Source organism: Mytilus galloprovincialis, chromosome 10 (genome assembly GCF_965363235.1).
Source record: "Mytilus galloprovincialis chromosome 10, xbMytGall1.hap1.1, whole genome shotgun sequence".
Lineage (NCBI taxonomy): Eukaryota > Metazoa > Mollusca > Bivalvia > Mytilida > Mytilidae > Mytilus > Mytilus galloprovincialis.
In genome coordinates, this window is record NC_134847.1 from 55,940,161 (window position 1) to 55,958,014 (window position 17,854).

Consider the following 17,854-nt stretch of genomic DNA (forward strand, 5'->3'; position numbering starts at 1 on the left):
GAATACCAATCCATATAAAGTTTTTAATTGTTTCGCGCAACGCGCATTCTGAGATTCAATGAAAACTGAATTGAACAATGTGGATTGATAAGGGAAATTTTTCAAATACGTCAAAACATAATTTTCTGATGTGTATTTGTGAACATCACTTGCGTTAGAATGTGAAAATAGTATTCCCTATTTACAGGATTAGAAAAGGATAAATTGTTCCGTTTTCAACAGGATACTTTAAAACTTAAATACATTTGTTTTTCCCTTCTTGTTTAAAATCTTTTTATTGATACATTAATAAGATCGATATAAGGAGGTAAGAAAAAAATGTCTAAATAACAATGATAATAATAATAATAATAATAATAATAATAATAATAATAATAATAATAATAATAATAATAATAATAATAATAATAATAATAATAATAATAATAATAATAATAATAATAATAATAATAAAAATAATAATAATAATAATTTATAATAAAATAATAACGAATCATATTCATACAATGTTGTTTAATATACATGTAATATGTTCTTCTTTAATATTTGGACAACAAAATTTATGAAAAAAAAAATGCAATTAATTTCCACGTGGACATATTTTTAAAAATTTAAATATGCTTTTTATTTGGAATTTTTAGTTTTAGCATTAACTGATATTAGATTAATACATATCTAATTACTACATTAATATGTTCGACCAATACATTGTTCTTTTCTTCGTCTGTGATATTCAAGATGCAATTCATGAAAAAGGGATAATATTTTGATAATTATATTTCTGCTGTATATAGTTGTGAAAATTTTGCAGGTTTATTTATAATTTACTGGAAAAATATATTCTGACAAAAAGAAAGACACACTTGAAGTACCTGTAATAAGTGAGATGTATAAAGTGGGATTTATATTAACAACAATCCTGCTAGTGTCTTCTACAATCGGAAGTGGCTGCGACAAGAACGAAAACACATGTGATCAAGTCAGAAGTCACACGGTAAGAAATAAACAGTCTGAATGAAAGAACCAATCGATCTAATAATGTCCATGGGGTTATTTCTCAAAGCCCTGGAGTCAGCACTTTGTGTTCCAAACAATATCATAGACATGGTATATTTCCATAAATTAACTTTTAATGGAATATTGAATTAATCGAAACACCACAGTTTTTCGACCCCAGGGATAGATGGTCTTAGAAGTTTTTTTATTACAACCTTTAGGAAAGTTTGGCTTGCACTGATATTCTTCTTTGTGTTTTGCCTTCAACCTTTTGAAGCGAGCACCACTGATGAGTCCTTTGTAGACGAAACGTGCGTCTGGTGTAACACATTATTAACATGGTATCTTTAATGAGCTGTTTTCTTATTAACAGAGGATGCTTTAATTTGTTTGAAACATGACAAATCTTATAACTCGGTCTTCATTTCTTTCCTTGGATATTATGAAGTATAAAGTGCAGGGAAAATGCACTTATGTTAAGAGCATACCATTATGGCATGTTCATCATACATCGCATGCATTATATCGAATTTGCCCGTCCAAAGGAATATGAACATGATGAATCCTGTTTTTGTCATTTCTTTACGATTTTGTTAATTTGAGGAAGCTGTAGAAGATTGTATGTTGCCCTTTAGGGATGTCTTTTGGTTTCATGTTGTTGTTGGAATGCTGTCTCTGTGATATACACAAATTCCTTATTTGACATCTACATAACACGTTTACAATCAAACATCAAAATTACATTTAGAGTTATGAAACTCATGTCAGGTTGAATATAAAACGGAAGGTCAAAGCTATGACGAATATGGTTTGGTCGTTATTTGCACCATAAATATTTTTGGGGCCCTTTATAACTTGCTGTTCGGAGTTAGCCATGGCTCTGTGTTAAAGACCGTACTTTGACCTATAATAGTTTACTTTTACAAACTGTGACTAAGATGGACAGTTGTCTCATTGGCACTCATACCACATCTTTTTATATCTATGTATTGAATAATAGACACAAGTCAGCTTAGCGAATTTTACAGGAGGGTTCCCTCTCAACTTAGAAAACTGTAAGACGCCTTTTTTTATTCTTTCAAGGCTTGCAAACTTCCTTCAAAGGAGATGGTATTGAATTTAAAAATAAAAAAAAAAAGTGTTATTAATCTACCAAATAACACCCTTCAGTTTCTTCAGATGTTCATAAGACATTTGCCTGTTGGACAATAGTATATATTTATTTGACTTTTGTCTAACTTATTTATATTAGAGCTTTAAAAGTTGTGCGAAACAGAAAACCTACCAACAACAGTCTCATGTTAATATATTTTTTGATAATTTGATATTTCAGTAGAAATGAGCAAAAGCCTTACTCAAGCAGATAGTTTGCTACAAAATGTTCTTTCAAAGATATTAAACTGTATACAATATTTTTCGGAGTAAATTTCTTTGTTGTAATTATTTTTTATCAAAAAACTATGCGTGAAATGCAAATTTTGTTCAAATGCGTAAATTTAGGCATGTTTATGATGTCCTAATGATATTACAAATAAAGTGTCCAGATTAAAACAACAGACTAATTTAGCAATAAACTTAACATAGTTTTGAAAGGCTTGAATGCGTTTATATTGTTTTTGCAATTTTAGGAACCAAATTATGTCTCATTGTTATACCTTCTCCTGTGGGAAAAATTATAAACTTTAGAATTGGTTATTATTGGGTGAAAGTCTTAAAGTTCAATTTATTTCTCTTTGACGATTTTTAACATCTCTGACCTACATGGTACCCTACCCTATATCTAGCCAATAATTTCTGATCAGGGAAGTTTGTCTTTATATAGTTTCTACATCTTTGTGCCCTTTTACCATTTTTAAAAGTTTCATAAAGTAAAACAATATGGACCATTATATTTTGTAATGTAAATATCGCCCACAAATATCGTATGCTTAGAAAAAATATTCACTTCCAAACTCTATCTTCAAGATTGCCAATGAGAAATACTATGTTGACGGATTCAGATTTTTTTTCAAGCTGAGTAATGCACTATAGCAGAAAAGAAATATTACTACATAAATTGTGCACATCATTATTTATTCTTTACTTTGGAATAGACTGAAGCTTTTTATTAGTGTTTTCTTGTCATTTGTAATTTCAAGAAATACCCAAAAATTTACAAATAACCAGAAATGAATCATTCTTATTTTTAATTCTAATTTTTTTTAATCTGACAAGAATATACGAAAATATAGTTTTAGGAAGTATTAGATATCCTGCATGACATATTTATTATAATCTGTTAGCATTGAATAAGTGTGTTTCAAAAACACACTATCTTAGATATTTTCCATTTCATATTAAAAAACGAAAGTATTTCAACAGGATATAGAAAATAATCAGGTACTGAAAATAAATAGATATATTTAACTTATATTTGACATCAAAAAGACAGATTGTGAAGGAAAAAAAATCAAAATGTTAACTCAATCACTGTCACTTCTTCCTTTCTTTTATTAAAAAAAATTGCAGAGCATCTATTTGCAAAATTCCACGTGGATAAAGCATGTTCGTATATAATCCTTCACCCGAATACAATAAGACATGTATATGTCAATATAATAACTTCCTAGATTAAGGGTCAATATAAGTTCAATTTGATAATTTGAAAAAAAGATATAGACTTCCTAGAGGCAAAACGTGTCATTAGTTTCTCGTTTGAATTGTTTTACATTGTCATTTTGGGGTCTTTTATAGCTGACTATGCGGTATAGGCTTTGCTCATAGTTGAAGGCCGTATGGTGACATATAGTTCTTAATTTCTGTGTCATTTTGGTCTCTTGTGGAGATTTGTCTAATTTGCAATCATACCACATCCTCGTTTTGTTATACAATAAGATATGTACATGAATTTAAAATATGATGTAACAATCGCACTTTGAAACACATCATTTTTGCCAAGGAGTACAAATGAAACATTAATTAACATGCATAAATACTTTACTTTGCTACTTTAAAACTATGATAAATATATTGTTCAGAGTCTTTAATACACGAACACAAGAACCTTGGGATGCGAATAAAAGCAATATATGGGATAAGCGTCATTTTAAAATATACCGAACCCAACGCCAACTAAAATTAAGACGAAATTTATAGTTCAAAATATGGTCTTTAACTATAGATACTTGACTTTTTGTCAAGTTTTAAATCTTCCCCTGTTACCCATGTTTATTTTCCTGACATGCATGTCATTTATTAATGATTTAAATGCAAAGCAACAACCTGAATTAAGCAGAATTATGATCTCTTTTTTTCACTGATTGACCACATTAAAGGACTATGAGGCGGAAACAGGATTTTGAGACCCCACAAACAAGGCAACGTTTGGAGCGAGACATGTTTTAAGCCTAAGATTCACCATATATATATGTAAACCCTAATAAGGATTGGGGGCTCTCCCTTGAGGATAATAGCATACCTATTATCTAAACTGCTTATACCATTTTTGTTTTTTTTAAATTTCAGTCTACCTTTGTACGCATAAATACAATTAATCAATACAAGAACTTTATACCTAATATATAACGACGATGTTTGATTAAATTTTCATAAGATGGCATAATAACAAGTATACTCATTTCATGTAATAAAATGGTAAACTATTCCTTTCAGGAGAACAGTATCAATGAAGCACCAGTTTGTACCCATGTATTTGAAACTTATGTAATGACAATTTCTGATACAACAGCTATTGGATCAACGATTGGAACATTGGACTGTACCGACCCTGATCATGGCAATGTTACATACCAAATAGCAATTACTGATAATATACAAAATATACAGTCATTGGAAAAAAGTGAGTCCCCACTCAAAAAAAATGTCCCACCATTCAAATAAAATCGATATTTTTCAAACAAATATGCACTGGGTACGCTTATAACAAATATAAAATTTGATCAAATGAATTATTGTTTTTACCATCAAGAAGTAGACATGTCTGTGCTTTGCTATATACATGTTAAATGTTTAAATTTCACTGTTAAGTTTAATGAAATCTACTATAAAAAAAAGTAAATATTTACAATCAACAGAAGGTTTATTTTTTTTTGCAATATTTTTTTGAAAGTTTAACAGTCACCACTGCAAACATTTAAAAAAAATCAAATGTATTCTATCAATGCAGCATACTAGAAAGAAGAGAAGGATAAAAAATGAAACTTTCTTTCAATTCAGCAAACTTTATTTCAGATACGTTTAGTGTAAATTCAGATACGGGTGATTTCAAGCTGAAACAAACTCCAACTTTAGAGTATTACGACTTTGCTGTTATAGTGTCAGATACTGATGGACAAAATACTACAATCAATGTTCAAGTGTTCGTCAATGGTAAGTAAAACTCGTTAGATTATAGCATTGTACAAGACAGACAATTAAACTTGAGGTGTAATCATACAGAAAATTCTTGGCTGTGTTATTTTCTTCTAGTTACCTACTCCAAATCCGAGATTCGAATTGTTGTTTTGGAAGTCTTATTCGGTATTAACTGATTTAATTTATTCAGATATGACAATGCAGTATTGGATTTGCTCATTGTTGAAGGCCCAACGGTTACCTATAGTTGTTAACTTATTGTCATTTTGGTCTGTGATGCAGAGTTGTCTCAATGGCAATCATATCATTTCTTCTTATTTTCGTATTAACCTTGTTTAACGGAAACCTCAGATATACATTGTACATTGGACAAGATTTCTTGCTAGGTTTTTATGGACGTTTGGTTACACTTTTACTTTCGAAAAGTCTATATCAAAAGAGCGGGTTTCTATGCAAACATATTTTTACCATTGATGCTCCAATTGCAGAATTCCGATGCGGCTAAGGGTACGAATAAAACTTATCAGCATCAATTTAATCTTATTCTATGCATGAGCTATGTTTTAATAAAGTGGTCTGTATTGTATTTGAACTGTATAATCTTGACATTTGAAACGTGTTATTGTTAATTTTTGTTCCATTTATTCGCAGATTTTCCACCTGAATGTAATGTTCTGGAAGGATCCGGTACGGTACAAGACAACTTCGATTCATGTTATAGCACAATAATAAAATGTGAAGACCCGCAAGGTGGCTTTGTGAACTATACATCAACCTCTGAACTATTTGATCTGTATAGGAATGCCAATGGTAGACTTGACCTTTGCCCTGCCATGGACCTTCACATTAAATCTGGAATTTACGAGGTAAAATGTAATACTTATTTACAGTTCATATTAGTTTATATGAGATATAGATCAGATCACCACTTTGTATTTATTTATCACATTAGAGAACATAAACACAAATAGTATCCCTGTCAAGTTTTACTATGGTAGACATAATCTCAATCATAGTATACAAACAAAACCAGTAATCCTTCTCAAAAGAGACAGAACAATAGTTAAGACAAAATAATTATTAAAACATGAAAATGAAACAAACGAAAAAGACACGTACGGTTGCCCATAATTGATTACATCTTCTTCATTTGAACTTTTGTGGATAGTTGTCTTACTAGCAATTAAAACAGATCTCTTCGGTTATCTAATAGGGATACATGGTAGTCATATTATAACGATTCCATACACACCTTTTCTATTAGACAGATTTGTTCAAATATTTGAAAAGGCTCTCGTCGAGATATAGACTTTTTGTGCTGATGCAGCGTAAGGCAATCTTTCATGTCAGTTAAAGGTACAGATAGGCGCAGTCCTAACCTGTACAGCATATGCCATTGAGTGATCAAATTCCCCGAATACAGCAGTTCTAATTACTTTTCTGACTAACGTTGTCAGTTTTATATTTTTTTGTCATTTCAATAATTTTTAAGTTTATTTTTTTCCACAGATCATAATATACGCTAATAATGAAATAGGAATGATAGCGTTAGTATTTACAATGACAATCCTGGATGTCAATAATCCACCATACTTTGATGATATCCGTGATTTTAATCTGTTAGAGAAATCACGCCCAGGAACATTGCTGGATGTTATAACAGCAAAAGATCCGGATACTCTACCGGGATATAATACATTAAAATACACAATAGGTACAGTATTTAACGGGACTAGTAAATATTTCACTGAACTTATTTACATGCATCTTAAAATTCGAACTTTTCATATTAAGGTTAAAAGTATCAATTTGAAAATTACAAGTAAGAAAAGGTTTGCTCTTGTTTGCAGTTTTTGCCAAAATATAGTCGAATTATAACATCCTTGTTTTTGGAGATATTTAAAAAATTTAAAAGTATAATTTACTTGCATCATGCAACCCATAAAACAAACTATTTATTTGACTGGCGTTGCACATATATATTTGTAAATCTTTTAAATAGTAAAAAGAAAATTTAAAATCATATGATTTATAACTTCTCTGCATGGAATTGTTAAAGAATAACAAAACAAACGATAAAACTAAAGAATTACTATGATATATTTTAGTTGAACAAACGGTAAACAGTACATTTACTTTGGACCAAGACACTGGAGTATTACGTTTAGGAAATACACCACTGAACGTATCGGATGTATCTATGCACATCTTATCTTTGATGGTAAGTTGAATTTGCCAAAAACGAGGAAAAACACATATCATTAGCCTGTAAAATGACCGATAGAAATCATACAAATTCCATATGGACGACGATGCTTGAACATAAATTTGTTATTGTTTTGTTATGAAATATAACTGAGTGAAAACGCCGTCATTAGATATTTAGATTAGTACAAGCGAAGTAATTTAAAAGAAAAATAGTTGCAACTCACTGTAAACGTTTCATACGTTTTAATTTCAAATGTCCACACAAAGTCATTCAAATACGTCATTGTAACCACCCATGCTTTCTATTTGGTTTGGTTTAGAATTACAACTTATGATACCGCTATTCATATACAAACAACTTTAACAATTCGGAATTTTTATCTTATGTCAAAATTAGGAACAGCACTTTATCTTTCATAACTTGAATATCAATTTTCATAAAATTAATGATAACTTTCATCTTGCATTCAATGCTTGCATGTTGTATAATAAATTTTTGTATAAAAAGCAACTTTAAAATATAAAAAGTGCTACCACTTCTTCGGAGTTAGAAAATGAATAATTAAAAAAAACCACTTACACCAATTAAAAAATGCATTTTTTTCCCTAATTGAAACAGTTTTATACTCATAGTATTTATCACTGACAATTTTTTCTTTAAGGTAACAGATAATGGAGGTCTTTCAGGTTATGGCACGGTCAACGTAACTGTTATTGATGAAAATGATCCTCCTGTCTGTTTACGATCACAAGAAATCCTTAATGCTGAAGTGAGCCGATATGCATCTGTTGGAACAATTGTCACCAGCCTTGTTTGCTGGGACTATGACATTGAACCAGATTATAGTACTATTGTATATACTATCATTGACAACAGTGAAGGTATACACATTTATGTCATTACTTTCCTGTGTATAAGATGGCGTTTACATTCGTTTCGTTTTGCCTTTGCGAATTTTAAATAAATGTCAAAACATTGAGTGTTTTTTATATAATAGAAAGAAAAGGATGCGATGTGGTATCATCTATTACATATGAACTTTGAACTTTGATATGATTTTTTAAATGGATAAAATTTTTATTCAACGAAAGTAAGTTAATTTAAGTGTTTTCATTGGTAAATTAAGAACAATCGATATTGCCTACAGATAATATACCGTCATATTTGCAGGTATTGTTGACAAATATATCAAGTAGTGTCTCGTTTATACAATCTATAAAAGAGAAAAAGTGCGTGCAGTGTGTAGCATTATACTGATATATCCAACAAAATAATTCACATTCTATATAGATCTTACGTTCTTGCGGTACGGTTCTTTGTTAGAAAATAATAAATAGTTTTACTTCCAATGCCATATACACTTTACTTACATTTCAGGACTAGTTTCCATTGACCAAAATGGCAATATTATGACTACCAATGAGATTCCTGCAACAACTGAAAGTTTCAATGTTAAAGTTCGTGTATCAGATTTGATTATGACAAAAACTGGCGACTTTAACGATAGTACCATTTTGGACATACAAATAAGTGTACATGGTAAGTATTTATACATATGGGTCTGTTCTTACAACAGAGATTCAAACTAAAAGATAAAAGTCTCTGTATTCGAACATAATTCGATAAATGTCCATCAATGCACACATGGTAACGTCTTTGTAATAAAATCACCTTTACTTGTTAGAAAGCACATGTCCAATATTAACTGCAATTTTTCTATTTTAGTGCAGTTCCATATTCCATGCTTGTCTTCTATGTTGTTGTAATTTTTAAAACCAAAGAAGTACAAGCTAAAGCCAGGTTTGCATAGCAAACCGTATGATCTATATTGACGCAAAAAAACCCAACCCCAACAACAACCAAAGACTTGTCAAATTATTTAATCAAGAATACTTGCCTTCACAATCTTTACAGCTTAATCATCCATTTATTTGTTTTTTAGTTCCAGAGAAACCATCAATTGTAGTTTCAATTAGAATGCCAAATGAAACATTTGATGTCCAGTTACTTGATTCTCAATCTGAAAGATACCAAAACCTTAGTGCCAAAGTCATAAACAGTGTAAGTTTATCATAAATGGAAAATTTATTTTGAGTTAAATTTCATATCTTTATCTTACATTTTTATTAGTGAAAGATTTAAACATGACAACAAACCGACTTAAAAATATTTTTTCTGAATAACTGCATTATTGGTAATTATGAATCGATTTTACAACAAACTATTTAGAAAAAAAATGGAAAACCAATTTTGCATTACAATTTTTGGTTTCCGAGTAGTATCTGCATGATTTTGCGATGAATAGAAACAAATGTACATATACCGGTAATTTATTTTTACTCTATCTATGTCATCCAACATTTCCTCTATCAAGAATATGGTTTAATCAATCTAAAACACCAAATATTCATTGATAAAAGGATATTTCCACAGTAAATTTGCGTACTAAATGTTGAACGAATAAAACCACATGAAATTATAATGGTTTTCATATATCTTTAACCATACATATATCGGAACAATAACTTACAATGAATGCATTTCTCTGATTGCAGGTAGAATCTATTCTAAACCAGTCCTCTGCCAATGTTCTTTCCGTGACTGTTGTCAGTTTTAGGTAAGCTAACAATTTTGTTGACTTGTTGCTCTAAGACACTATAAAAGAATTATAATTATTTGACTTCCATGATGATACATTGTTTCCTTGCCGAATAACTCATCCAACGAAATTTAGAAATTTACTGTGCGTAAAAATCAAAATAAATAAATCAAAATTAATAATCAAGTTGTTTTATATGGTCCGAGAACACAATTAATTCGTAGTGCATTTCTTTTAGAACATAAATGAAAATAAAAAAAATCCCACCTGCGCTTTCTCAAAGAAACTTTTACAGTGTGTTGTACTACTTTTGGGACAAATTATATCAAATTTATAGAAAACTTCATCGCCTCTAACTCAAAATATGGACAATTTTATGTTTAGGGCGTCTTGAAATCTTTTGACAGCTTCCGAAGTGCTCATTTTCAACCTTTTTCAGCTGGACCAAATCACTACTTTCCTTTAAAATTCTGGACCCAAATTTTTTTACAGTGTAATTTCATCCCCCTCCTTGCAATTTGAGGCATTGAACATGGAGAAATAAATTTGGAAGGGGTATAAAAATTAATGGCAAGTAACCAACCCTCAACACTAGGGACTATATTTGTGGACAACGAAAATCAAGGGACGACAATGGTGATCTCGGACCTAATAGGGTAGAAAGAGTTGACAAATCTTAAAAAAACTTGGTATGAACAAAGTTTAATGTATTATAACACTGCTTACAAAGTTTCATGTCAATAGGATGTATATTGTAGACATTAAATTAAGTTCTATACTCATCTTTGCGTGTAAAATTTTGACGTTAAAATTGAAAAATTTCAACTATCAACATTTGGGGCTTTGAAAATTAAAATATTGCAAAAAAATACTTTTTAAATGCCTTAATATATAACTTATCATGTACTAAAAGCAATAGAGTACTCATTTGATTTATCAGACTTGGCATAATTATTCAAAAGTCAAATTTATATGAGCCTGCCCCTAAAAATTTAGGTTTTTCAATGAAGGGGAGCCTTACATGAAGATGTAATATTTTCCAGCAATTTTAAATTTGTGAAGCTTTTTGGTTATAAATAATCCTTACATATGTATTTAAAGTACTTTAAATGGAAAGAAAAGTTACAAATAACATATCATATTAGTTTAAAAGGGTCTTAGGCCAAGTAAGACTGGAAAAAATTTAGGGTCAATTTAGGCCTTGCCACATATTTACATTAAAAAGTGCATGTTGAGGCTATAAGAAATAAAAATTTGTGTCTTTTTTATCATTTCTATACTCATGTGACATGATACAACAAATCTGAACACAAAAAGACTCTTGCAATTAACTTTTCTTACAAGCAGTATGGGCTGAAACAAAGATTTTTGCCTTTTTAGGGAAAAACTTGCATGCAATTTATTCTCAACAGGCTTATATTTAAACCACTTGCTATCCTACAGAAGAAAAGAAATATATTATGTGAAATGAAACAGGTACAATAGACATTGTAAAGTGCATTTGATGCAAATTTAGTGAGGTCTCTAATATGGACATCAAATTTTATATACCAAGTTCCCCACTATTGACTGCATCCGAACAAGGCGTTAGACAAGGGTCATTTATACAACACATTTTGCACATTTTATCTGAGATAAATTTCTTTTCTGTAGATTCAGAGTTCATAAATAAGTAAAAGAAGCAGATAAAGGCATAGAAACACAAATATTGACACATTAAAACCTGTCAGATAGAAAGTCAGGATGCCATTTATGCATCAATATTGAAAAAGTTATAAAATGCCTATTTTGACAATAAAATGCCAAAATTGGTCGTTTTTGCAGAAATTCTATAAAATAAAAGTTTAAATCCTTTAGTTTCATGCTATTTGACAAGTTGACACCATCAAATCATTAAGGGAAGTTGCCAGAGTACAAATTCTATATTTACAGATTTCACCTCTTAGGTCCGAGAACACAATTAATTCGTAGTGCATTTCTTTTAGAACATAAATGAAAATAAAAAAAATCCCACCTGCGCTTTCTCAAAGAAACTTTTACAGTGTGTTGTACTACTTTTGGGACAAATTATATCAAATTTATAGAAAACTTCATCGCCTCTAACTCAAAATATGGACAATTTTATGTTTAGGGCGTCTTGAAATCTTTTGACAGCTTCCGAAGTGCTCATTTTCAACCTTTTTCAGCTGGACCAAATCACTACTTTCCTTTAAAATTCTGGACCCAAATTTTTTTACAGTGTAATTTCATCCCCCTCCTTGCAATTTGAGGCATTGAACATGGAGAAATAAATTTGGAAGGGGTATAAAAATTAATGGCAAGTAACCAACCCTCAACACTAGGGACTATATTTGTGGACAACGAAAATCAAGGGACGACAATGGTGATCTCGGACCTAATAGGGTAGAAAGAGTTGACAAATCTTAAAAAAACTTGGTATGAACAAAGTTTAATGTATTATAACACTGCTTACAAAGTTTCATGTCAATAGGATGTATATTGTAGACATTAAATTAAGTTCTATACTCATCTTTGCGTGTAAAATTTTGACGTTAAAATTGAAAAATTTCAACTATCAACATTTGGGGCTTTGAAAATTAAAATATTGCAAAAAAATACTTTTTAAATGCCTTAATATATAACTTATCATGTACTAAAAGCAATAGAGTACTCATTTGATTTATCAGACTTGGCATAATTATTCAAAAGTCAAATTTATATGAGCCTGCCCCTAAAAATTTAGGTTTTTCAATGAAGGGGAGCCTTACATGAAGATGTAATATTTTCCAGCAATTTTAAATTTGTGAAGCTTTTTGGTTATAAATAATCCTTACATATGTATTTAAAGTACTTTAAATGGAAAGAAAAGTTACAAATAACATATCATATTAGTTTAAAAGGGTCTTAGGCCAAGTAAGACTGGAAAAAATTTAGGGTCAATTTAGGCCTTGCCACATATTTACATTAAAAAGTGCATGTTGAGGCTATAAGAAATAAAAATTTGTGTCTTTTTTATCATTTCTATACTCATGTGACATGATACAACAAATCTGAACACAAAAAGACTCTTGCAATTAACTTTTCTTACAAGCAGTATGGGCTGAAACAAAGATTTTTGCCTTTTTAGGGAAAAACTTGCATGCAATTTATTCTCAACAGGCTTATATTTAAACCACTTGCTATCCTACAGAAGAAAAGAAATATATTATGTGAAATGAAACAGGTACAATAGACATTGTAAAGTGCATTTGATGCAAATTTAGTGAGGTCTCTAATATGGACATCAAATTTTATATACCAAGTTCCCCACTATTGACTGCATCCGAACAAGGCGTTAGACAAGGGTCATTTATACAACACATTTTGCACATTTTATCTGAGATAAATTTCTTTTCTGTAGATTCAGAGTTCATAAATAAGTAAAAGAAGCAGATAAAGGCATAGAAACACAAATATTGACACATTAAAACCTGTCAGATAGAAAGTCAGGATGCCATTTATGCATCAATATTGAAAAAGTTATAAAATGCCTATTTTGACAATAAAATGCCAAAATTGGTCGTTTTTGCAGAAATTCTATAAAATAAAAGTTTAAATCCTTTAGTTTCATGCTATTTGACAAGTTGACACCATCAAATCATTAAGGGAAGTTGCCAGAGTACAAATTCTATATTTACAGATTTCACCTCTTAGGTCCGAGAACACAATTAATTCGTAGTGCATTTCTTTTAGAACATAAATGAAAATAAAAAAAATCCCACCTGCGCTTTCTCAAAGAAACTTTTACAGTGTGTTGTACTACTTTTGGGACAAATTATATCAAATTTATAGAAAACTTCATCGCCTCTAACTCAAAATATGGACAATTTTATGTTTAGGGCGTCTTGAAATCTTTTGACAGCTTCCGAAGTGCTCATTTTCAACCTTTTTCAGCTGGACCAAATCACTACTTTCCTTTAAAATTCTGGACCCAAATTTTTTTACAGTGTAATTTCATCCCCCTCCTTGCAATTTGAGGCATTGAACATGGAGAAATAAATTTGGAAGGGGTATAAAAATTAATGGCAAGTAACCAACCCTCAACACTAGGGACTATATTTGTGGACAACGAAAATCAAGGGACGACAATGGTGATCTCGGACCTAATAGGGTAGAAAGAGTTGACAAATCTTAAAAAAACTTGGTATGAACAAAGTTTAATGTATTATAACACTGCTTACAAAGTTTCATGTCAATAGGATGTATATTGTAGACATTAAATTAAGTTCTATACTCATCTTTGCGTGTAAAATTTTGACGTTAAAATTGAAAAATTTCAACTATCAACATTTGGGGCTTTGAAAATTAAAATATTGCAAAAAAATACTTTTTAAATGCCTTAATATATAACTTATCATGTACTAAAAGCAATAGAGTACTCATTTGATTTATCAGACTTGGCATAATTATTCAAAAGTCAAATTTATATGAGCCTGCCCCTAAAAATTTAGGTTTTTCAATGAAGGGGAGCCTTACATGAAGATGTAATATTTTCCAGCAATTTTAAATTTGTGAAGCTTTTTGGTTATAAATAATCCTTACATATGTATTTAAAGTACTTTAAATGGAAAGAAAAGTTACAAATAACATATCATATTAGTTTAAAAGGGTCTTAGGCCAAGTAAGACTGGAAAAAATTTAGGGTCAATTTAGGCCTTGCCACATATTTACATTAAAAAGTGCATGTTGAGGCTATAAGAAATAAAAATTTGTGTCTTTTTTATCATTTCTATACTCATGTGACATGATACAACAAATCTGAACACAAAAAGACTCTTGCAATTAACTTTTCTTACAAGCAGTATGGGCTGAAACAAAGATTTTTGCCTTTTTAGGGAAAAACTTGCATGCAATTTATTCTCAACAGGCTTATATTTAAACCACTTGCTATCCTACAGAAGAAAAGAAATATATTATGTGAAATGAAACAGGTACAATAGACATTGTAAAGTGCATTTGATGCAAATTTAGTGAGGTCTCTAATATGGACATCAAATTTTATATACCAAGTTCCCCACTATTGACTGCATCCGAACAAGGCGTTAGACAAGGGTCATTTATACAACACATTTTGCACATTTTATCTGAGATAAATTTCTTTTCTGTAGATTCAGAGTTCATAAATAAGTAAAAGAAGCAGATAAAGGCATAGAAACACAAATATTGACACATTAAAACCTGTCAGATAGAAAGTCAGGATGCCATTTATGCATCAATATTGAAAAAGTTATAAAATGCCTATTTTGACAATAAAATGCCAAAATTGGTCGTTTTTGCAGAAATTCTATAAAATAAAAGTTTAAATCCTTTAGTTTCATGCTATTTGACAAGTTGACACCATCAAATCATTAAGGGAAGTTGCCAGAGTACAAATTCTATATTTACAGATTTCACCTCTTAGGTCCGAGAACACAATTAATTCGTAGTGCATTTCTTTTAGAACATAAATGAAAATAAAAAAAATCCCACCTGCGCTTTCTCAAAGAAACTTTTACAGTGTGTTGTACTACTTTTGGGACAAATTATATCAAATTTATAGAAAACTTCATCGCCTCTAACTCAAAATATGGACAATTTTATGTTTAGGGCGTCTTGAAATCTTTTGACAGCTTCCGAAGTGCTCATTTTCAACCTTTTTCAGCTGGACCAAATCACTACTTTCCTTTAAAATTCTGGACCCAAATTTTTTTACAGTGTAATTTCATCCCCCTCCTTGCAATTTGAGGCATTGAACATGGAGAAATAAATTTGGAAGGGGTATAAAAATTAATGGCAAGTAACCAACCCTCAACACTAGGGACTATATTTGTGGACAACGAAAATCAAGGGACGACAATGGTGATCTCGGACCTAATAGGGTAGAAAGAGTTGACAAATCTTAAAAAAACTTGGTATGAACAAAGTTTAATGTATTATAACACTGCTTACAAAGTTTCATGTCAATAGGATGTATATTGTAGACATTAAATTAAGTTCTATACTCATCTTTGCGTGTAAAATTTTGACGTTAAAATTGAAAAATTTCAACTATCAACATTTGGGGCTTTGAAAATTAAAATATTGCAAAAAAATACTTTTTAAATGCCTTAATATATAACTTATCATGTACTAAAAGCAATAGAGTACTCATTTGATTTATCAGACTTGGCATAATTATTCAAAAGTCAAATTTATATGAGCCTGCCCCTAAAAATTTAGGTTTTTCAATGAAGGGGAGCCTTACATGAAGATGTAATATTTTCCAGCAATTTTAAATTTGTGAAGCTTTTTGGTTATAAATAATCCTTACATATGTATTTAAAGTACTTTAAATGGAAAGAAAAGTTACAAATAACATATCATATTAGTTTAAAAGGGTCTTAGGCCAAGTAAGACTGGAAAAAATTTAGGGTCAATTTAGGCCTTGCCACATATTTACATTAAAAAGTGCATGTTGAGGCTATAAGAAATAAAAATTTGTGTCTTTTTTATCATTTCTATACTCATGTGACATGATACAACAAATCTGAACACAAAAAGACTCTTGCAATTAACTTTTCTTACAAGCAGTATGGGCTGAAACAAAGATTTTTGCCTTTTTAGGGAAAAACTTGCATGCAATTTATTCTCAACAGGCTTATATTTAAACCACTTGCTATCCTACAGAAGAAAAGAAATATATTATGTGAAATGAAACAGGTACAATAGACATTGTAAAGTGCATTTGATGCAAATTTAGTGAGGTCTCTAATATGGACATCAAATTTTATATACCAAGTTCCCCACTATTGACTGCATCCGAACAAGGCGTTAGACAAGGGTCATTTATACAACACATTTTGCACATTTTATCTGAGATAAATTTCTTTTCTGTAGATTCAGAGTTCATAAATAAGTAAAAGAAGCAGATAAAGGCATAGAAACACAAATATTGACACATTAAAACCTGTCAGATAGAAAGTCAGGATGCCATTTATGCATCAATATTGAAAAAGTTATAAAATGCCTATTTTGACAATAAAATGCCAAAATTGGTCGTTTTTGCAGAAATTCTATAAAATAAAAGTTTAAATCCTTTAGTTTCATGCTATTTGACAAGTTGACACCATCAAATCATTAAGGGAAGTTGCCAGAGTACAAATTCTATATTTACAGATTTCACCTCTTAGGTCCGAGAACACAATTAATTCGTAGTGCATTTCTTTTAGAACATAAATGAAAATAAAAAAAATCCCACCTGCGCTTTCTCAAAGAAACTTTTACAGTGTGTTGTACTACTTTTGGGACAAATTATATCAAATTTATAGAAAACTTCATCGCCTCTAACTCAAAATATGGACAATTTTATGTTTAGGGCGTCTTGAAATCTTTTGACAGCTTCCGAAGTGCTCATTTTCAACCTTTTTCAGCTGGACCAAATCACTACTTTCCTTTAAAATTCTGGACCCAAATTTTTTTACAGTGTAATTTCATCCCCCTCCTTGCAATTTGAGGCATTGAACATGGAGAAATAAATTTGGAAGGGGTATAAAAATTAATGGCAAGTAACCAACCCTCAACACTAGGGACTATATTTGTGGACAACGAAAATCAAGGGACGACAATGGTGATCTCGGACCTAATAGGGTAGAAAGAGTTGACAAATCTTAAAAAAACTTGGTATGAACAAAGTTTAATGT

General features: G+C 30.4%; 1 protein-coding gene across 3 annotated transcripts in view; it reads left to right on the forward strand.

Annotated features, from left to right (window-relative positions):
* The first annotated feature begins 224 nt into the window (after positions 1–224).
* Positions 225–17,854, forward strand: part of LOC143047888 (uncharacterized) — an 87,182-nt gene continuing 69,552 nt past the window's right edge. For all 3 annotated transcript variants that reach the window (XM_076221212.1, XM_076221213.1, XM_076221214.1), the window contains exons 1-11: positions 225–307; positions 812–994; positions 4,648–4,834; positions 5,227–5,364; positions 6,001–6,215; positions 6,859–7,063; positions 7,458–7,570; positions 8,220–8,439; positions 8,936–9,097; positions 9,501–9,619; positions 10,114–10,175. In XM_076221212.1, the coding sequence (XP_076077327.1) occupies positions 887–994; positions 4,648–4,834; positions 5,227–5,364; positions 6,001–6,215; positions 6,859–7,063; positions 7,458–7,570; positions 8,220–8,439; positions 8,936–9,097; positions 9,501–9,619; positions 10,114–10,175 (1,529 nt within the window). In that variant the 5' untranslated portion in view covers positions 225–307; positions 812–886. The remainder of the gene's footprint in view (positions 308–811; positions 995–4,647; positions 4,835–5,226; positions 5,365–6,000; positions 6,216–6,858; positions 7,064–7,457; positions 7,571–8,219; positions 8,440–8,935; positions 9,098–9,500; positions 9,620–10,113; positions 10,176–17,854) is intronic.